Source organism: Monodon monoceros, unplaced genomic scaffold, assembly GCF_005190385.1.
Source record: "Monodon monoceros isolate NGI ecotype Baffin Bay Population unplaced genomic scaffold, NGI_Narwhal_1 Super_Scaffold_18, whole genome shotgun sequence".
In the NCBI taxonomy this organism is placed as follows: Eukaryota; Metazoa; Chordata; class Mammalia; order Artiodactyla; family Monodontidae; genus Monodon; species Monodon monoceros.
In genome coordinates this window covers 224,494-244,605 of record NW_021703774.1, presented here as the reverse complement: position 1 = coordinate 244,605, position 20,112 = coordinate 224,494, and the positions used below count along the sequence as shown (strand labels likewise).

The window sequence follows — 20,112 nt, the reverse complement described above, 5'->3', positions numbered from 1 at the left end:
CCGCCTGCCAATGCAGGGGACACGGGTTCGAGCCCTGGTCCGGAAGATCCCACATGCCGTGGAGCAACTAAGCCCATGCACCACAACTACTGACCCTGCACTCTAGAGCCCGTGAGCCACAACTACCGAGCCCACATGCCACAACTACTGAAGCTCTCATGCCTAGAGCTTGTGCTCCGCAACAAGAGAAGCCACTGCAATAAGAAGCATGCACACCTCAACAAAGAGCAGCCCCTGCTCACCACAACTTCGTTGCCTGCGCACAGCAACAAAGACCCAACACAGCCCCAAATAAATAAATAAATAACTTTAAAAAATAATAATAAAAAAATTTTAAAAAAAAGAGGACATCAACAGTAACACAATAATAGTGGGGGACTTTTAACACCTTACTTACACCAATGGACAGATCATCCAGACAGATAGTAAGAAAACACAAGCTTGAATTGACACAATAGACCAGATAGATTTAATTGATATTTATAGGACATTCCATCCAAGAACAGCAGATTACACTTTCTTCTCAGGTGCACACGGAACATTCTCCAGGATAGGTCACATCTTGGGTCACAAATCAAGCCTCCGTAAATTTAAGACAATTGAAATCATATCAAGCATGTTTTCCGACCACAATGCTATGAGATTAGAAATCAATTAGAGGCGGGTTTCCCTGGTGGCACAGTGGTTAAGAATCTGCCTGCCAATGCAGGGGACATGGGTTCGAGCCCTGGTCCAGGAAGATCCCACATGCCACAGAGCAACTAATCCCGTGCACCACAACTAATGAGCCTGCACTCTAGATCCCGCGAGCCACAACTACTGAGCCTGCGAGCCACAACTACTGAAGCTCATGCCTAAAGCCTGTGCTCTGCAACAAGAGAAGCCACCACAATGAGAAGCCCACACACCACAAGGAAGAGTAACCCCAGCTCTCTGCAACTAGAGAAAGCCCGTGCCCAGCAACGAAGACCCAATGCAGCCAGAATTAAATAAATAAAATAAATAAATTTATTTTTTTAAAAAATCAATTACAGGGGGAGAAGACATAAAAAACACAAACACATGGAGGCTAAATAATACGTTACTAAATAACCAAGAGATCACTGAAGAAATCAAAGAGGACATCACAAAATACCTAGAGACAAATGACAATGAAAACATGAGGATCCAAAACCTATGGGATGCAGCAAAAGCAGTTCTAAGAGGGAAGTTTATAGCAATACAAGCCTACCTCAAGAAACAAGAAAAATCTCAAATAAACAATCTAAGCTTACATCTAAAGAACTAGAGAAAGAAGAACAAACAAAACCCGAAGTTAGCAGAAGAAATCATACAGATCAGAGCAGAAATAAATGAAATAGAAATAAAGAAAACAACAGCCAAGATCAATAAAACTAAAAGCTTGTTCTTTGAGAAGATAAACAAAATTGATAAACCATTAGCCAGGCTCATCAAGAAAAAGAGGGAGAGGACTCAAATCAATAAAATTAGAAATGAAAAAGGAGAAGTTACAACAGACACCACAGAAATACAAAGCATCCTAAGAGACTACTACAAGCAACTCTATGCCAATAAAATGGACAACCTGGAAGAAACGGACAAATTCTTAGAAAGGTATAACCTTCCAAGACTGAACCAGGAAGAAACAGAAAATATGAACAGACCAATCACAAGTAATGAAATTTAAACTGTGATTAAAAATCTTCCAACAAACAAAAGTCCAGGACCAGATGGCTTCACAGGTGAATTCTATCAAACATTTTGAGAAGAGCTATCATCCATCCTTCTCAAACCCTTCCAAAAAATTGCAGAGGAAGGAACACTCCCAAACTCATTCTATGAGGCCACCATCACCCTGATACCAAAACCAGACAAAGATACTACAAAAAAAGAAAATTACAGACCAATATCACTGATGAATATCGATGCGAAAATCCTCAACAAAATACTAGGAAACAGAATCCAACAACACATTAAAAGGATCATACACCATGATCAAGTGGGATTTATCCCAGGGATGCAAGGATTCTTCAGTATACGCAAATCAATCAATGTGATACACCATATTAACCAACTAAAGAAGAAAAACCATATGATCATCTCAATAGATGCAGAAAAAGCTTCTGACAAAATTCAACACCCATTTATGATAAAAACTCTCCAGAAAGTGGGCATAGAGGGAACCTACCTCAACATAATAAAGGCCATATACAACAAACCCACAGCAAACATCATTCTCAATGGTGAAAAACTGAAAGCATTTCCTCTAAGATCAGGAACGAGACAAGGATGCCCACTCTCACCACTATTATTCAACATAGTTTTGGAAGTCCTAGCCACGGCAATCAGAGAAGAAAAAGAAATAAAAGGAATACAAACCGGAAAAGAAGAAGTAAAACTGTCACTGTTTGCAGATGACATGATACTATACATAGAGAATCCTAAAATGCCACCAGAAAACTACTAGAGCTAATCAATGAATGTGGTTTTGCACAGAAATTTCTTGCATTCCTATACATTAACAACGAAAGACCAGAAAGAGGAATTAAGGAAACACTCTCATTTACCATTGCAACAAAAAGAATAAAATACCTAGGAATAAACCTACCGAGGGAGACAAAAGATCTGTAGGCAGAAAACTATAAGACACTGGTCAAAGAAATTAAAGATGATACCAAGAGATGGAGAGATATACCATGTTCCTGGATTGGAAGAATCAATATTGTGAAAATGACTATACTACCCAAAGCAATCTACTTTGCTTTGCAAAAGTAGATTCAATGAAACCCCTATCAAGTTACCAATGGCATTTTTTACACAACTAGACAAATCATCTTAAAATTTGTATGAAGACACAAAAGACCCCGAATAGCCAAAGCAGTCTGGAGGGAAAAAAATGGAGCTGGAGGAATCAGTTTCCCTGACTTCAGACTATACTACAAAGCTACAGTAATCAAGACAATATGGTACTAGCACAAAAACAGAAACATAGATCAATGGAACAAGATAGAGCGCCCAGAGATAAACCCACGCACCCATGGTCAACTAATCTATGACAAAGGAGGCAAAGATATATAATGGAGAAAAGACAGTCTCTTCAATAAGTGGTGCTGGGAAAACTGGACAGCTACATGTAAAAGAATGAAATTAGAACACTCCCTAACACCATACACAAAAATAAACTCAAAATGGATTAGAGAGCTAAATGTAAGACCGGACACTATAAAACTCTTAGAGGAAAACATAGAAGAACACGCTTTGACATAAATCACAGCAAGATCTTTTGTGATCCACCTCCTAGAGTAATGGAAATAAAAACAAAAAGAAACAAATGGGACCTAATGAAACTTCAAAGCTTTTGCACAGCAAAGGAAACCATAAACAAGACGAAAAGACAGCCCTCAGAATGGCAGAAATATTTGCAAATGAATCAACGGACAAAGGATTAATCTCCAAAGTATATAAACAGCTCATGCAGCTCAATATTAAAGAAACAAACAACCCAATCCAAAAATGGGCAGAGGACCTAAATAGACATTTCTCCAAAGAAGACATACAGATGGGCAAGAAGCACATGAAAAGCTGCTCAACATCACTAATTATTAGAGAAATGCAAATCATAATTACAATGAGGTTATCACCTCACACCAGTTAGAATGGGCATCATCAGAAAATCTACAAACAACAAATGCTGGAGAGGGTGTGGAGAAAAGGGAACCCTCTTGCACTGTTGGTTGGAATGTAAACTGATACAGCCACTATGGAGAACAGTATGGAGGTTCCTTAAAAAACTAAAAATAAAATTACCATATGATCCAGCAATCCCACTACTGGGCATATACCCAGAGAAAACCATAATTCAAAAAGACACATGCAGGCTTCCCTGGTGGCGCACTGGTTGAGAGTCCGCCTGCCGATGCAGGGGATACGGGTTCATGCCCTGGTCCGGGAAGATCCCACATGCCGCAGAGCGGCTAGGCCGGTGAGCGATGGCCGCTGGGCCTGCGCATCTGGAGCCTGTGCTCAGCAACCGGAGAGGCCTCAACAGTGAGAGGCCCGCGTACAGAAAAAAAAAAAAAAGGGACACATGCACCCCAATGTTCACTGCAGCACTATTTACAATAGCCAGGACATGGAAGCAACCTAAATGCCCATCGACAGATGAATGGATAAAGAAGTTGTGGTACATATATACAATGGAATATTACTCAGCCATAAAAAGGAAATTGAGTCATTTGTTGAGACGTGGATGGACCTAGAGACTGTCATACAGAGTGAAGTAAGTCAGAAAGAGAAAAACAAATATCATATATTAACACATGTATGTGGAACCTAGAAAAATGGTGCAGATGAACCGGTTTGCAGGGCAGAAGTTGAGACACAGATGCAGAGAACAAACGTATAGACACCAAGGGGGGAAAACCACAGTGGGGTGGGGATGGTGGTGTGCTGAATTGGGCGATTGGGATTGACATGTATACACTGATGTGTATAAAGCTGATGACTAATAAGAACCTGCAGTATAAGAAAACAAACAGAAAACAACTTATACTAAACTTTCTTTGGGTTATTTGTATGGAAATATGTTAATATAAATGTTTCAGACATTACATGAAATTTCTAAAAATCTTGTATGTTCTGGTATAATGTTATAAGTCATAATTCTAGTTATTACTTTAAAATGTATATCTCAGAAATAACTAAATTTCCTTCTCAATTGCATTATTATGAACTTTCATCAAATCTTTAACCGTGGCCATTTTTAAATCTTTTGTCATTTACAGACAGTTCTGGGTGTACTCTGATGCTTTTGCAAAAATGTTCCTATAAAAGGGTTTCATCTTCAAGGAATTCATGGAAAAGACTCTGACAAGTACAGGTTTCTGGTAACTGACTATACTGCTGAACTGAATGAATAAGCATTTTCAGAACGCTAACGGAAAACTGATGAATTCATAAAAGTGCTAACAAAAGATCAAGATGAAAAAACAATTAATTACATGGGACTGAGTGACCTGATGAGGATGATTATAATTTTTATGACTTTGTTTGAATAAAAAAAAATCCCACAAGGACTCAGAGACAAAAAATATACAAACCAATTTTCACAGCAAAGTAAAGGAGCTGTTACAGTTGAGGATTCCTGAACTGAATGTCAATATTATGACATAGTGTGAGTGTGTTTCGTGTTTGGTAATTGCAATCATTGTTGCTCTTGTTGTGGTCATCCATTTACAATGCTTGGTATCAGTTGATTTATCTCTTGTAAAAATAAAATACAGTGTGGTGTGTGAAAAAAAAACAACAACAGAAAATAAAAGAATAAAAGTCGGGAAGAGCAGGTGAACTGAAGAACACCATCTTTCACACAAGGCTCCACGAGGGTCCCCAGCACTCCTCTGGATGCGTGATATGTGGCCTTACAAGAATTAGAAAAGGAAAATTTGTCCCATATCTTTACTCTCAATTACTGTTCACATGCAGAATGCTATAGTGACTGTTCGTTGAAAACTTACAGGTAGTTTTCACTACCTATATGTCAGGCACTGTGTTGTGTCTTATATGCATTTTATCATTTCATTTCCCTACAAAACACTATAATGTTGACACTATTAATGACACATTTTACAGATGAGGAAATTAAACCTTAGTATGCTTGAGTAACTGGTACAAGATCTCACAGCTGGTAATTATGTATTTGTATGGTTTGGTTATTGCACAATCATCCCTTTGGACTGTAACTTGTATAAGGACAGAATTGTATCTGTTGATGCCTCTATTCACCCCAGAGTGCTTAAACTATTTAACAGGGTCTTCATACATATATGTTTAATAAATATTTGTTCAACCAATGAATAAAAGAATAAATGAATGAAGTTGGGAAAAAAATTAAAAAATAAAAGGATCACACACCATGATCAAGTGGGATTTATCCCAGGGATGCAAGGATTCTTCAGTATACGCAAGTCAATCAATGTGATACACCATATTAACCAACTAAAGAAGAAAAACCATATGATCATCTCAATAGATGCAGAAAAAGCTTTTGACAAAATTCAACACCCATTTATGATAAAAATTCTCCAGAAAGTGGGCATAGAGGGAACCTACCTCAACATAATAAAGGCCATATACAACAAACCCACAGCAAACATCATTCTCAATGGTGAAAAACTGAAAGCATTTCCTCTAAGATCAGAAACAAGACAAGGATGTCCACTCTCATCACTATTATTCAACATAGTTTTGGAAGTCCTAGCCACGGCAATCAGAGAAGAAAAAGAAATAAAAGGAATACAAATTGGAAAAGAAGAAGTAAAACTGTCACTGTTTGCAGATGACATGATACTATACATAGAGAATCCTAAAAATGCCACCAGAAAACTACTAGAGCTAATCAATGAATCTGGTAAAGTTGCAGGATACAAAATTAATGCACAGAAATCTCTTGCATTCCTATACACTAACAACGAAAGATCAGGAAGAGAAATTAAGGAAACAATCCCATTTACCACTGCAACAAAAAGAATAAAATACCTAGGAATAAACCTTCCTAAGGAGGTAAAAGACCTGCATTCAGAAAACTGTAAGACACTGATGAAAGAAATCAAAGATGACACAAACAGGGCTTCCCTGGTGGCGCAGTAGTTGAGAGTCCGCCTGCCGATGCAGGGGACACGGGTTCGTGCCCCAGTCCGGGAAGATCCCACGGGCCACGGAGCAGCTGGGCCCGTGAGCCATGGTCGCTGAGCCTGCGCGTCCGGAGCCTGTGCTCCGCAACGGGAGAGGCCACAACAGTGAGAGGCCTGCGTACTGCAAAAAAAAAAAAAATGACACAAACGGAGAGATATACCATGTTCTTGGATTGGAAGAAACGATACTGTGAAAATGACTATACTACCCAAAGCAATCTACAGATTCAATGCAATACCTATCAAATTACCAGTGGCAGTTTTTACGCAGCTAGAAGAAAAAATCTTAAAATCTGTATGTAGACACAAAAGACCCCGAATAGCCAAAGCAGTCTTGAGGGAAAAAAACAGAGCTGGAGGAATCAGGCTCCCTGACTTCAGACTACACTACAAAGCTACAGTAGTCAAGACAATATGGTACTGGCATAAAAACAGAAATACAGATCAATGGAATAGGATAGAAAGCCCAGAGATAAAGACATGTACCGATGGTTAACTAATCTATGACAAAGGAGGCAAGGATATACAATGGAGAAAAGACAGTTTCTTCAATAAGTGGTGCTGGGAAAACTGGACAGCTACCTGTAAAAGAATGAAATTAGAACACTCCCTAACACCATACACAAAAATAAACTCAAAATGGATTAGAGAGCTAAATGTAAGACCGGACACTATAAAACTCATAGAGGAAAACACAGGAGGAACACTCTTTGACATAAATCACAGCAAGATCTTTTGTGATCCACCTTCTAGAGTAATGGAAATAAAAACAAAAAGAAACAAATGGGACCTAATGAAACTTCAAAGCTTTTGCACAGCAAAGGAAACCATAAACAAGACGAAAAGACAGCCCTCAGAATGGGAGAAAATATTTGCAAACGAATCAACGGACATAGGATTAATCTCCAAAAAATATAAACAGCTCATGCAGCTCAATATTAAAAAAGCAAACAACCCAATCCAAAAATGGGCAGAAGACCTAAATAGACATTTCTCCAAAGAAGACATACAGATGGCCAAGAAGCACATGAAAAACTGCTCAACATCACTAATTATTAGAGAAATGCAAACCATAATTACAGTGAGGTTATCACCTCACACCAGTTAAGAATGGGCATCATCAGAAAATCTACAAACAACAAATGCTGGAGAGGGTGTGGAGAAAAGGGAACCCTCTTGCACTGTTGTGGGAAAGTAAATTGATACAGCCACTATGTAGAACAGTATGGAGGTTCCTTAAAAAACTAAAAATAGAATCACCATACGACCCAGCAATCCCACTACTGGGCATATACCCAGAGAAAACCGTAATTCAAAAAGACCCCAATGTTCATTACACCCCAATGTTCATTGTAGCACTATTTACAATAGCCAGGTCATGGAAGCAAACTAAATGCCCATTGACAGACGAATGGATAAAGAAGATGTTGTACATATATACAATGGAGTATTACCCAGCCATAAAAAGGAGTGAAATTGGGTCATTTGTAGAGACGTGGATGGATCTAGAGACTGTCGTACAGAGTGAAGTGAGTCAGAAAGAGAAAAACAAATATCGTATATTAACGCATATATGTGGAACCTAGAAAAGTGGTATGGATGAACCAGTTTGCAGGGCAGAAATTGAGATACAGATGTAGAGAACAAACGTATGGACACCAAGGGGGGAAAGTGGCGGGATAGGGTGATGGTGGTGGGATGAACTGGGAGATTAGGATTGACATATATACACTAATATGTATAAAACAGATAACTAATGAGAACCTGCTGTATAAAAAATAAAATAAAATTCCAAAAAGAAAAAAAGAATTCAGCAACAGTAGAAATCAAATCAAGTTCTGGGTATAAAAATGGAATGACACAGAGTCATTAAAATCTGTATCTTCAGGCTTCCCTGGTGGCACAATGGTTAAGAATCCGCCTGCCAATGCAGGGGAGACGGGTTCGAGCCCTGGTCTGGGAAGATCCCACATGCTGTGGAGCAACTATGCCAGTGCATCACAACTACTGAGCCTGCCCTCTAGAGCCTGCGAGCCACAACTACTGAGCCCGTGTGCTGCCACTACTGAAGCCCGAATGCCTAGAGCCCATGCTCTGCAAAAGAGAAGCCACCGCAACGAGAAGCCTGAGTACCTCAACGAAGAGTAGCCCCAGCTCGCCACAACTAGAGAAAGCCTGCATGCAGCAACGAAGACCCAACACAGCCAAAAATAAATAAATTGAAAAAAAAAAAAAAAAAAAGACCTGTATCTTCAAAAATATACAGTGACACGTTAAGCAGGAAAAATACTGTATACGTAAAGAATACACTTCCAATTTGTGTATATGTGCATAAAAATAGCCTTGAAAGAAAAAACAGATGAGAGGATTAGGAGGGATTTATTTTCATCATACTTTCCTTTGTTTTTATACTTTCCACAGTGAACATGTATCAGTAGGCCCTTCAACAGATATTTATCTGTGTTGTAGATGTAATGTTTGTAAACGGTATCTTTGAATACCTGTTCCTTTCAGACTATGATTGTATAAATGCTTACCCACTTTTCAACTATGAAACTTAGGGCCTCTCTAAGTATACAGATGAGCTGTTTCTAAACCCATAAAGCAGAGAGACAGACTCTCTCCCTTTATTCTTCTAACTTCTACACCGAGATAAGAAGGTTCAAAGGAGAAAATCTATTGTGGGCAACTGTATGTAGATCTGACTATAAAACAGAGACATAAAGGCTCCATATAAAACATTTTAAACAATTTCATCCATGGGTTCACTAAACATTCACACAGTGCACATTTCTTTAACCAAGTTTCTGAGTATTAGTCACATTTTCTAGGCTAAGAAGAAAGCCCACCTGGAATCAAGGGAGAGAGAAAAGAAAAACACAATGCTACGAAAATCTATAGGATTTAAGCATTCCAGATGGTATGTCTGCATCAAGACAGAGTTTTGATTAGCAGGTTTACCCTCGGAAACTATGCTGTGATCTTCCTCCCTCTCTATAGCACAGTAACAATTTCTAAAATTACAGGGCTCACTGCTCTAGTGTAGAATATCTCAAAGAGTGTAAACAATTATGACATTCTGCTTTCTACCAGGGCCTAAAATAAGTGGGAAGTTTTAATAATATTGTTTTGCTTTTAATTAGAACAAAAGTTTTTATCTGAATAATTTGGCAAATACCACCTTTGTAAGGAAACAAACACAGTTACATAGGAACTATTAGCAGAGGGCTCCATGAGCTGTCCAGCATTACTGAGTCCCCTACTCTCTACCAATGTCAACATTCTATGAAAATCTCCTTGAAGACCTCAGCTGGCAAAAGAGAGCAGGCAGGCAAGTTATTTCATATGTTGTATTTTCATGTGACAACCAGGAATACACTTTAAACAGTAAGTGAATGCAAAAGCATAAGCCGCAACAAGTAGGTAATAACCAACTGCTGTAAGAAAGGAACATCTATAGCGAAGTTAATACAGATTTCAGTTTTTGATAACAAAAGAATATTTCCTCTGTAACCTTATTCACTCCAAACCTTCTTAGTATGGTTGCTCTCAAAACAGAACTAAAACATTGGAGGAAAAATCCATAAAACAAAAGTCTTCCAAGCAAGTCTTCCACCCATAATCAAGGCTTTTTCATTCCTCCCAAAGACCATGTGCCAATAAGCAGTGAAATAAAACAGGTTAAGGCTAGCCCCACTCACCCTCAAACTGTCTCCAGACAGGAATAAGTTGTAGGGGTTGAGAATTCGCTCATAATGCCCTCTGATATGGGAGCCCACAGCTTTGCCAGGAGCAAACCCCATCTTGGTGGCAATTTTGGTCCATTTTCTATCCTTGCAAACAACTGCAAATCCACCTTCCTCTGCAACTAACTGTTAAATAAAACAGCAAAGGAAATTAGTTTTTGGCTGTGGTCATCTTTTAAAAATACATTTTCCAAGTAAAAAAAATATATATATGCACTATTAATTTTAAACTAGAAATTTTAAACACTGCTTTTAACAGCATATTCCATAAACTTTTTGTATCCCTCCAAAAGCTACTTCTCAGTTCCCCAAAGCAGCCAAGATTTTCCATGAGGAAGAATTAAATTAGCAATGAAATATCTGATAAAGAAAAGGTTCTAGTGAACTGAGGAGTAGCAAGAACGGCAGCATGTCTGGTGGAAATAATGCAGGCTTTAGACTGAAATGAACTTTAAGATATAGAATTATAACTCAGCCTTTTCAGTTGGTCAACTTGGACACTGAAAGCCTCTGTTGTCTTGTCTGCAATAAAACAGACAGGAATATCTAAGAGGACCATTACGAAGTTTAAAAATTACCAAAAAACAGGTGGCAGCAAAATAGTTCACAAGATAAGGTTTTCAGACCAGACAAGCAGAGACCAATTTAATCACAAAACTAAATGAAGAATTTTATTTTACATATTTCAAGCAGTAAGTTTCTTATTTTAAGGCAAAGAAGATCAAATTCATGCTGTCAGAAAAATTATTCAATGAGAAAGATGGTCATTAGGCTTTTACCTTATTAAGCTGAAACAAGTCCAAGATCTTCCTCTCCACATGTGGAATTTTCAGAGTACTTCCCTGTAATTCCCAGTACTTTGCAATCTGGTCCAAGAAATTTAATTTTACACGAGTTTGAGCCTAAATGACAAAGAACTGAGTTTTACTTTTACCTAGCTTATTATAAAGCTCCTGTCTATTACCTGTGCATGTGATATTTTCATTCTTAGACTATTTAAGTGCAATACCACTTATGAATTCAATAGGGGAAACTTCCCCAAAATATACAGAATAAAACTGGTTAAATAATTATACATTAACTCAACAAAAATTTAATTCAGCCCCTACCATGTGCCAGGTAAGTAGTAGTTACACACTCAGTAAGTCCTCTCGTAACATAAATAGGTGACCTGAGAGGTGCTTTATTTATGGAGTATCATAAGTAAGATTCTATATGCCCCTTTCGTCCTTTTACAGTTTGGGTATTTTAAAGTCTTGTTCTCTAAGAGTACAAATTTTCTGATTTGCTCAGACACAAATCTAAAAGCAGATTTACAACAGAACCTCTTATCTTTAAAGTCCTGATAACTTAAAGATAACAGAAAACCAGAAACTTTCTTAAATGTTATTCCGTTAACAGATTATTGTCACCTACAAGTCATTTTTTAAAATTTTGTCATTTTTCTTTCCGCTTATTGTGAAATTAAGTCAGACAGTTTTAAGACTTTTATCTTGCACAAGACCAAAATTGAGATCAATATTCAGAAATTCCCAACCACGTCAAAGTTAATACCCACCTCCCCATCTTTCAAGCTCAACATGAAAATACACTGAAATACTTGAAAATACATACACTAGATGCTACTACTGCCAATGCCCACAGAATTCCAGTGGGCATATGTGCCATTTAAGTTAAGAATGTTTGGTTTAGTATAGAAAAACAAAACATGGTTCAATATGAAAATCAGATTAGCAAAACATTCATATAAACAATGAACCTCTATGCTATCAATACCCAAGCCTTATTCACCCAGCACTTTAGGGCTTAAGTCACCCACAGACTAAAGAAGAAATACTATCTCTTCTCTAGAGAATCCCCTGTGCTATTCACTCCTCCTAGGAAAAGTAAAGTGTGTTATTAAATCTAACTGAAGACATGTATTTTGGAAGAATATCAGAGCTGGAGAATCTTTTCCATTAAATGGTTCTGAAAGCACATGCCTTTCAAAACCTAAACTCTATTGGTTGTCACCTAGATTGAGAAGGATTTAAATGCATTTATTAATTAATAGGCTGGCAATTACTGACAAAAATCAGTGTTTTTAATGAAACTGGGTTGGTTGCAAAGGCTTATCGCCATTTGTTTTACCATGATTATCAGTTACTAGCCATGTTTTCGCTTCACTGAAACCACTAGATTTGTGACACAGCCTCTTTCAAAGAAGCCCCCGCTGGAATACAGGCAACCAGCATAGTAGTTAAGACATTACCTCCAATTCATTCAGCCTCTGGATACGTGGGGTAAAATGAAGTTTGTCAACATCACATGCAAATGGTGGCTGCCAATCCTAGTGGAGAAGCAAAGGTTTTCATTAGAAAAATTTATAATTCTGACATTTAAAAAATGGTTTTAAAGTTAAAACCCTGGTTAAGTAAAGCATGTTATCTCTAATGAGTCAAACAGAACACAGGGCAGTAGTTTCTTAACTCTTTTTCCACCAGAACAGCAGGATATGTATGATGACCCTTCTCCAAATGACACATTCTGCACACACCCCGCCTAGCACTCCTCCAACCAACAACGTCACTGAGCCTCAACTGCCGTTGAAAAATCATCAACTCAGGCAAAAAAAGACTTTGACTCCTCTATTCCATAAGTATCTCTCCTCCTACAAAATAGCTATATTAATGTCAAATTATCTACAGGCTGTATTTTAATATATGTAACCCAGTTACATTAACTTTTGTGTGTGTGTGTGTGGTACGCGGGCCTCTCACTGCTGCGGCCTCTCCCGCTGCGGAGCACAGGCTCCGGACGCGCGGGCCCAGCGGCCATGGCTCACGGGCCCAGCCGCTCCGCGGCACGTGGGATCCTCCAGAACCGGGGCACGAAGCCGCGTCCCCCGCACCGACAGGCGGACCCTCAACCACTGCGCCACCAGGGAAGCCCTACATTAACTTTTATTATAAAATTGAGGATAAGTTCTTCTGTGGGGGGAAAAGAAAAAAACTGACATCCAAAACCAATTTTAAGAATCACCCTTAACATATCTACTGATACAGGTTCTTGGAAGAATTGCTATCAGGAGAAAACAGACAGGAAGGAGAATGTGTATGGACTGTTGTCTGTAAGTGGAGAAAACTGGAAACAACTTAAATGTTCATGATAAGAGAATAGTTTAAAGGCATAAAAATTATGCTGTGTTAATAGGTAGAGTTTCAGTTTGGAATAATGAAAAGGTTCTGGAGACGGACAGTGGTGATGGTTGTACAACATTGTGAATGTATTTAATGTTACTGAATTGCATGCACCCTTAAAATGGTTACAATGGTATATTTTATATTATTCAGTATTTTAATATTTCAACATAATTTTTTAAGACAGAAATGTTCATGCTGTTATATAGCTCTATTGACACTGAAAATTTTCCTTATATATATTTTATGAAAGAAAGAAAAACAGGCTGTGCAAGAGAAAAATAAAACACTGGAAAGAGACAGCAAAATGGTTAACAGCGGTTTGTCTTTGGTAGGATTATAGGTGATTTTTCTTTTGCTTCCTTACCCATTTTAAATACAATCGGAAATATATTAAATACATTAAGTAATACCTATTAAATAATAAATTATTTTAGAGTAAGAGAACAAGTTAATACAAATGTTGGTACACCTGTAAGTAACAATAAAATACTCTGCAGCAGTAATAAAGAATACCTAGATGTTATAAACATGGAAAGATAGCCAACAGTGGATGAGTAAAAAACTGAAACATGCAAATTTGTGTTAACATATGTAAATTTTAAAGACTGTTGTTAATAGGAAGGGGGAAAGAGGTTATTTACTGCAAATTTACACTGCTGGGGTTTATCACTGCTTTTAGTTTAAAAGTAAAACAGGTTTTGTTTTTGTGATACAAACACTTAAGTAAAAATGCCCAACAGCAATGCCTGATTAAATATTATGTTAAAAAGTAAATTTTACAATTGTTTTTCAAAGGAAAAAAGCTGATTACAAATTGGTACAAAGCTATTTACTACCACCCCAAAAAAGAATAGGAAGAAAAAAAAGAAAAGAAAAAATGGCAATACTGTTTAAGAAGTCAATGACAGATCAGGACTTCAAGTGTCTAATGCTGTCATACAGCCTCTTCAACAAAGACTATGGCTAATGTTTAAATGCCAGTTAAAGATATACTGTACTGCTAATAAACTTAAAAAAATACTACCTACGCCATCCTGGGTCAAAAAGATTACAGTGATTTTTGTTTACCTTGATAACTGAAGATAAAGAAAGCAATGTGTTTAATTATACATAATACAATGTAGCAGAAGGAAATCCCATCGCTTCTTAATATTCTGTGGCAGGCTAATGAAGACTTGATATTGCTCAGAGCTTTGCTCTCTAATACTTTATAGAAGCTGCAGGCTTTCTGAAATGAATTGATCTGGGTTGAAGGTTAGACCAAAAATATATCAAAGACAATGTGTCAGAATATACAAGTAAATGATTAACATACTGTCCAAATGACCTGCAGTTTTTACAGATTAAGATTTATGAGTAATGCAAAATGATATCCTCCAATGAATCAAATATGCCTTCTACTCCCAAAATACGATACAAAAATTAATCTCATCTTAAGTCTACATATTAAAGTTTTATAAATTAAGGTGAGCTGTGTCTTTCTATGTATGTATGTTATTTAATTTATACTTGTTTTAGTCTGAACCCATTTTCAAATAAAATAAATCCTAAAAATCAAACATCAAAGTGAAAACACTATGTATCTGTCACTAAGGAAGTTCACACAGTGGGTATAATATGTTTAAAACTAAAACTGTGTCAGTAGATCATTCCTTCATTAAACACGGATCACTGCAAATTGTCTCCTCCTCTGGTTACAAAGAATGAGAGAAAATGGGATAAATGTCATTCGGTTTTGAGACTTTGTCAGCTGTAAAGCTCTACTCCAATAAAACGATTACATATTATTTGCAATGCTCACTGTCATATTAGAACAAAGATATTCTTGGCAAAGTCTGGCCTCTTTGGGCCATGACTTCTACATGCAGAAAAAAGCCATTTACACAACATTGTAAATCAACTAATTTCAATAAAAAGATTTTTAATTAAAAAAAAAGAAGCCATCAGGGCTTCCCTGGTGGCGCAGTGGTTGAGAGTCCACCTGCCGATGCAGGGGACACGGGATCGTGCCCCGGTCCGGGAAGATCCCACATGCCGCGGAGCGGCTGGGCCCCGTGAGCCATGGCCGCTGAGCCTGCGCGTCCGGAGCCTGTGCTCCGCAACGGGAGAGGCCACAACAGTGAGAGGCTCGCGTACCGCAAAAAAAAAAAAAAAAAAAAGTAAATAAAGAGGTAACAACAAAAAAAAGTCATCAGACAAGGAAAGAGACCATATTAAAGCCTCTAAGAAGTGAAAAATTTCAAACAGGAATATAATCCTCAAATTAAGTAGTCAAAAAAACAAATTAAGTAGTCAAATAAATAATGAAAATCTCCATTTAGAAACGTGATAATTTTTGGTTTGACACTTACGTATCTAAAAGGGATATCATGTAATCTAACCAAAACTTTTAGCCTCTACCAATAAAATGGTTCATAAAATCATTTTTTTCCTAACATAAAACGAGCATTTCCAGGGCTTCGCTGGTGGCGCACAAGTTAAGAATCCGCCTGCCAATGCAGGGGACATGCGTTCGAGCCCTGGTCCAGGAAGATCCCACATGCTGTGGAGCAACTAAGCCCGTGCGCCACAACTACTGAGACTGCACGCTAGAGCCCACAAGCCACAACTACTGAGCCCGCATGCCACAACTCCTGAAGCCCGCACACCTAGAGCCCACGCTCCACAACAAGAGAAGCCACCGCGGTGAGAAGCCCGCACACCGCCACTAAGAGTAGCCCCTGCTCACCGCAACTAGAGAAAGCCGACACTCAGCAACGAAGACCCAATGCAGCCAAAAATTAATTAATAATTTTTTTTAAAAGAAAAAAGCAGCATTTCCATACAAACAAGATAATAGACTGCAAGGAGTTCCATGTAAATTCCCTGCTAAAATTCATCTTAATTTCCTTTAAAAACTTTAAAATGGTTTTATTTTAACCCTTTCAAAATAAAAGTACAGCTATATTATTTAAAAGCTCAATTATTTTCCTGAGCATTAAAAAACATATTCCTTGGGAAAGCAGTTAAGTAGGCCATCGACGCTTAAAAACCCTCAGAGAGGCCTGAGAAACACCAGGTAAACATTTTCCTTACTCCTAGCACTAACCAAGCAAAAATAAGTTACCACACATTTAACTGAGAGAAATGTTTGAAATTATAAAATTGACCAGTATGAAAATAACTTTCATCGAATGCTAAAGATTTTTCAAAAACACCATGAAAATTCACTCTGTAAATGATCCACTGTTAGCATCCACATACTTAACATACTGGAATACTGTTTTAATCTTTCTAGAGGCTGACATCATTTTAAGACCTAACGATCAGCAAAACAAGAAAGTATACCCTCTACAGAGCTCACTACAAGTTAGTTCTCTGATTCCCTGCAGACAAAACCAATTAAAAATCAGCCTCAAAAGCACATTCTGGTTAGTTTACAAATAACAACATGAATTAAGAACCAAAGCATTTTTCTAATTGCGTATATTCTATCAAACCCAGTCATCACTGAATAAATGCACTCACAGGATTTTAATCCAATGCCAGCAGAGGTAAACTCAGTGTTGTTAATACAGGTTCTTATAGTTTCTGTGTTATCAACATTACCACAGAACTTCGGGGAAACTTTTAAGGATCCAAACAAAGAATTTATCTTAGTATTTTAAGGCAAGTTAGAAAAGCTTTCTGTTCAGCCTAAGACTTATCAACCTTAATAAAGATTTCAGTAACACATATATGAAATACAATTTAAAAGACTACTTTCTCATCAATTAAATGGTCTGTCAGTAAGATATCCTTAAGACACCTGCACAAATGGTAGTACACGGCACAGCATAATCATTATAAATTCCCACTTATAAATGACAAGAACAGACGTACTGTTTACGAACCCCCAGGCACCCTATGCCACTCCTGACAACACTGAAGGCGGTGTCTGTCAGGAAAGCTCTGCAATACAAAAGGCCTCGTTCCAAGTCTTCCCAAAAAGGTAAATAGAATGCTAGTGCCGCTTCTTACTTCCCTCAGGGCAGACTTGGCCCCAAGCAGCTTTAATTAGCCACCAATTTGTTCAAAGCCTGTTTAAGATCTCCGGTCCTCAGTGAGCCACTAGTAAAAACACTTTATTTTGAGGATTTCCTTTTTAGACTATGGAACCACACTTTTATACCCTAAAGCCTAGGCATTTAAATTGTAAATAGAATTGAGTGTATGTGGATTTTTCTGGGAAGGCTCACAGCTTTCACCAGGGTCTCAAAGGGGTCTGTAACCAAACAAAGGTCCTGAGAATATGTCCGGCTTTCCTTTAAAAATTTTGCACCTTCAGGTTCTTATCTCACTACCCCAGCCCACTTTCTTTCAATCCCTTCTCTTTTTACTTAACCAAGCATAATAATAATAGATAAGACACTTGTTCCTCAGAATGTAAGCAAGCGATTAGTATAGGACCAAAAAAAAAAAAAAGAGCAACGCACTGAAAGTCAGAAGACCAGAATTTGCGATTCGTTTCTCTTACCACCACTTCAGGAATCTCAACTTTTCCATCTGTAAAGTACGAACAATAGCTACTTTCAGGACTATGGTAAGAACTGAAATTACAAATGTAAAGTTTGTTTTATTATAAAGCAAAAATAACAAGTATTACATGACATTAAGTTCTGACCACTGAAATGTAATTTTCCTCTAACAAGAAGTGAATGCAACTTCAACTTTCAAGGAGCAACTGACCTCTGAAGTTTACCTTTAAGGACCCCATCCTTTCAGCCTAACTCTAGTTAGCATCTAGTGGCCAACCAGCACTTTTCATCATAGCAATTTCAACACAGGTTAAAGAGTTCCCCTAAATAAAGCAAATATTTTATAATAACTATAAATGGAGTATAACCTTTAAAAAAGAAGAGAGATTCCCTGGCAGCGCAGTGGTTAAGAATCAGCCTGCCAATGCAGGGGACATGCGTTCGAGCCCTGGTCCAGGAAGATCCCACATGCCGGGGAGCAACTAAGCCCGTGCACCACAACTACTGAGCCTGTGCTCAAGAGCCTGCGAGCCTGCATGCCACAACTACCAAAGCCTGCACAACTACTGAAGCCCACGCACCTAGAGCCCGTGCTCTGCAACAAGAAGCCACCGCAATGAGAAGCCCGCACACCGCAAGGAAGAGTAGCCCCCGCTCACCGCAACTGAAGAAAGCCCGCGCACAGCAACAAAGACCCAATGTAGCCAAAAATAAATAAATATATAATAAAGTTCCCTTTAAAAAAAAGAAGAAAGCAACATTTTTTTTTAAATTAAATATATTTATTTATTTATTTTTGGCTGTGTTGGGTCTCCGTTGCTGCGTGCGGGCTTTCTCTAGTTGCGGCGAGCGGGGGCCATTCTTCATCGCAGTGCGCGGGCCTCTCACTGTCGCGGCCTCTCTTGTTGCGGAGCACAGGCTCCAGACGCACAGGCTCAGTAGTTGTGGCTCACGGGCCCAGTTGCTCCGTGGCATGTGGGATCGTCCCGGACCAGGGCTCGAACCCATGTCCCCTGCATTGGCAGGCAGATTCTCAACCACTGTGCCACCAGGGAAGCCCAAAAGCAACATTTTTAAAAAAAGAAATAACAGTATATTTGGGAGAGAAAATAACTTTTTGTTTTAACTTGCATCCTGACTTTTTAAAGATAATTATATTATGTATTAAATCCCTCTGTGTACACATTGCTATTTTATACATTTAACTCAATAAAGTCAGAATAAACTTATATAAAATTAAAAGCAAAAACAAAAAAGGGCTCCCCTGTATCATCCTCATCTGTCATTTCTTCAGTGCTGAGTTTTAAGGCACAGTGGTGCCCTTTACCACCTCCTGTACAGTAAAACAGATGTTAAAGAGGGTAGGCTCTCAGTCACACTGCCTGGGTTCAAATCCTGACTCTACTGTGTGAGTCTGAACTAGGTTCATCTTCCTGTGCCTTAGGTACATGTAAAAAGGGGAAACCAGGAGGCTTAAATAAAATAATAGGGGCAAAGCCTTTAGACAGGTGCCTGGCATTTACAAAGTAAATGGTAAAAAAAAAAATGATAATGATTAGGGAATGTTCATGTTGCAAAGCTTTGTAGTTTCCAGGAAGCCTACTGCAACCTTGTTTTTGTTTTTGATTGGTTATGTTTAACACAGTGGTTTTGATTCTCTAATCTTCATTATAAATCTGTATAAGATAGAATTCATTAATATATACTACTCAAGGTCCATTAATCTATTTTTTTGCTGTACTTTTTTTCCAGCATTGAGATACATGCATCTTGCTTTTTAAAGTCAGAGAATGTACTGTCATATTTCTATACTTAAAGAGCTTCCTAGGGGATTCCCTGACGGTCCAGTGGTTAGGACTCTACGCCCAGGTTCAATCCCTGGTCGGGGAAATAAGATCCCACATGCCGCATGGTGTGGCCAAAAAAAAAAAGGAAAAAAAAAAGAAAAAAGAGGGCTTCCCTGGTGGCGCAGTGGTTGAGAGTCCACCTGCCAATG

The 20,112-nt window shown here is 38.2% G+C and overlaps 1 protein-coding gene across 2 annotated transcripts in view; it reads right to left on the bottom strand.

The window, feature by feature from the left end:
- KDM5B (lysine demethylase 5B) overlaps positions 1–20,112 on the bottom strand; it is a 76,803-nt gene that overhangs the window by 38,836 nt on the left and 17,855 nt on the right. The window contains exons 2-4 of one of the 2 annotated variants that reach the window (XM_029228844.1): positions 12,690–12,767; positions 11,218–11,340; positions 10,394–10,564 (exon numbers count right to left, since the gene is read on the bottom strand). In XM_029228844.1, coding sequence (XP_029084677.1) covers positions 10,394–10,564; positions 11,218–11,340; positions 12,690–12,767 — 372 coding nt within the window. The remainder of the gene's footprint in view (positions 1–10,393; positions 10,565–11,217; positions 11,341–12,689; positions 12,768–20,112) is intronic. The other variant, XM_029228845.1, reaches the window with a different exon arrangement.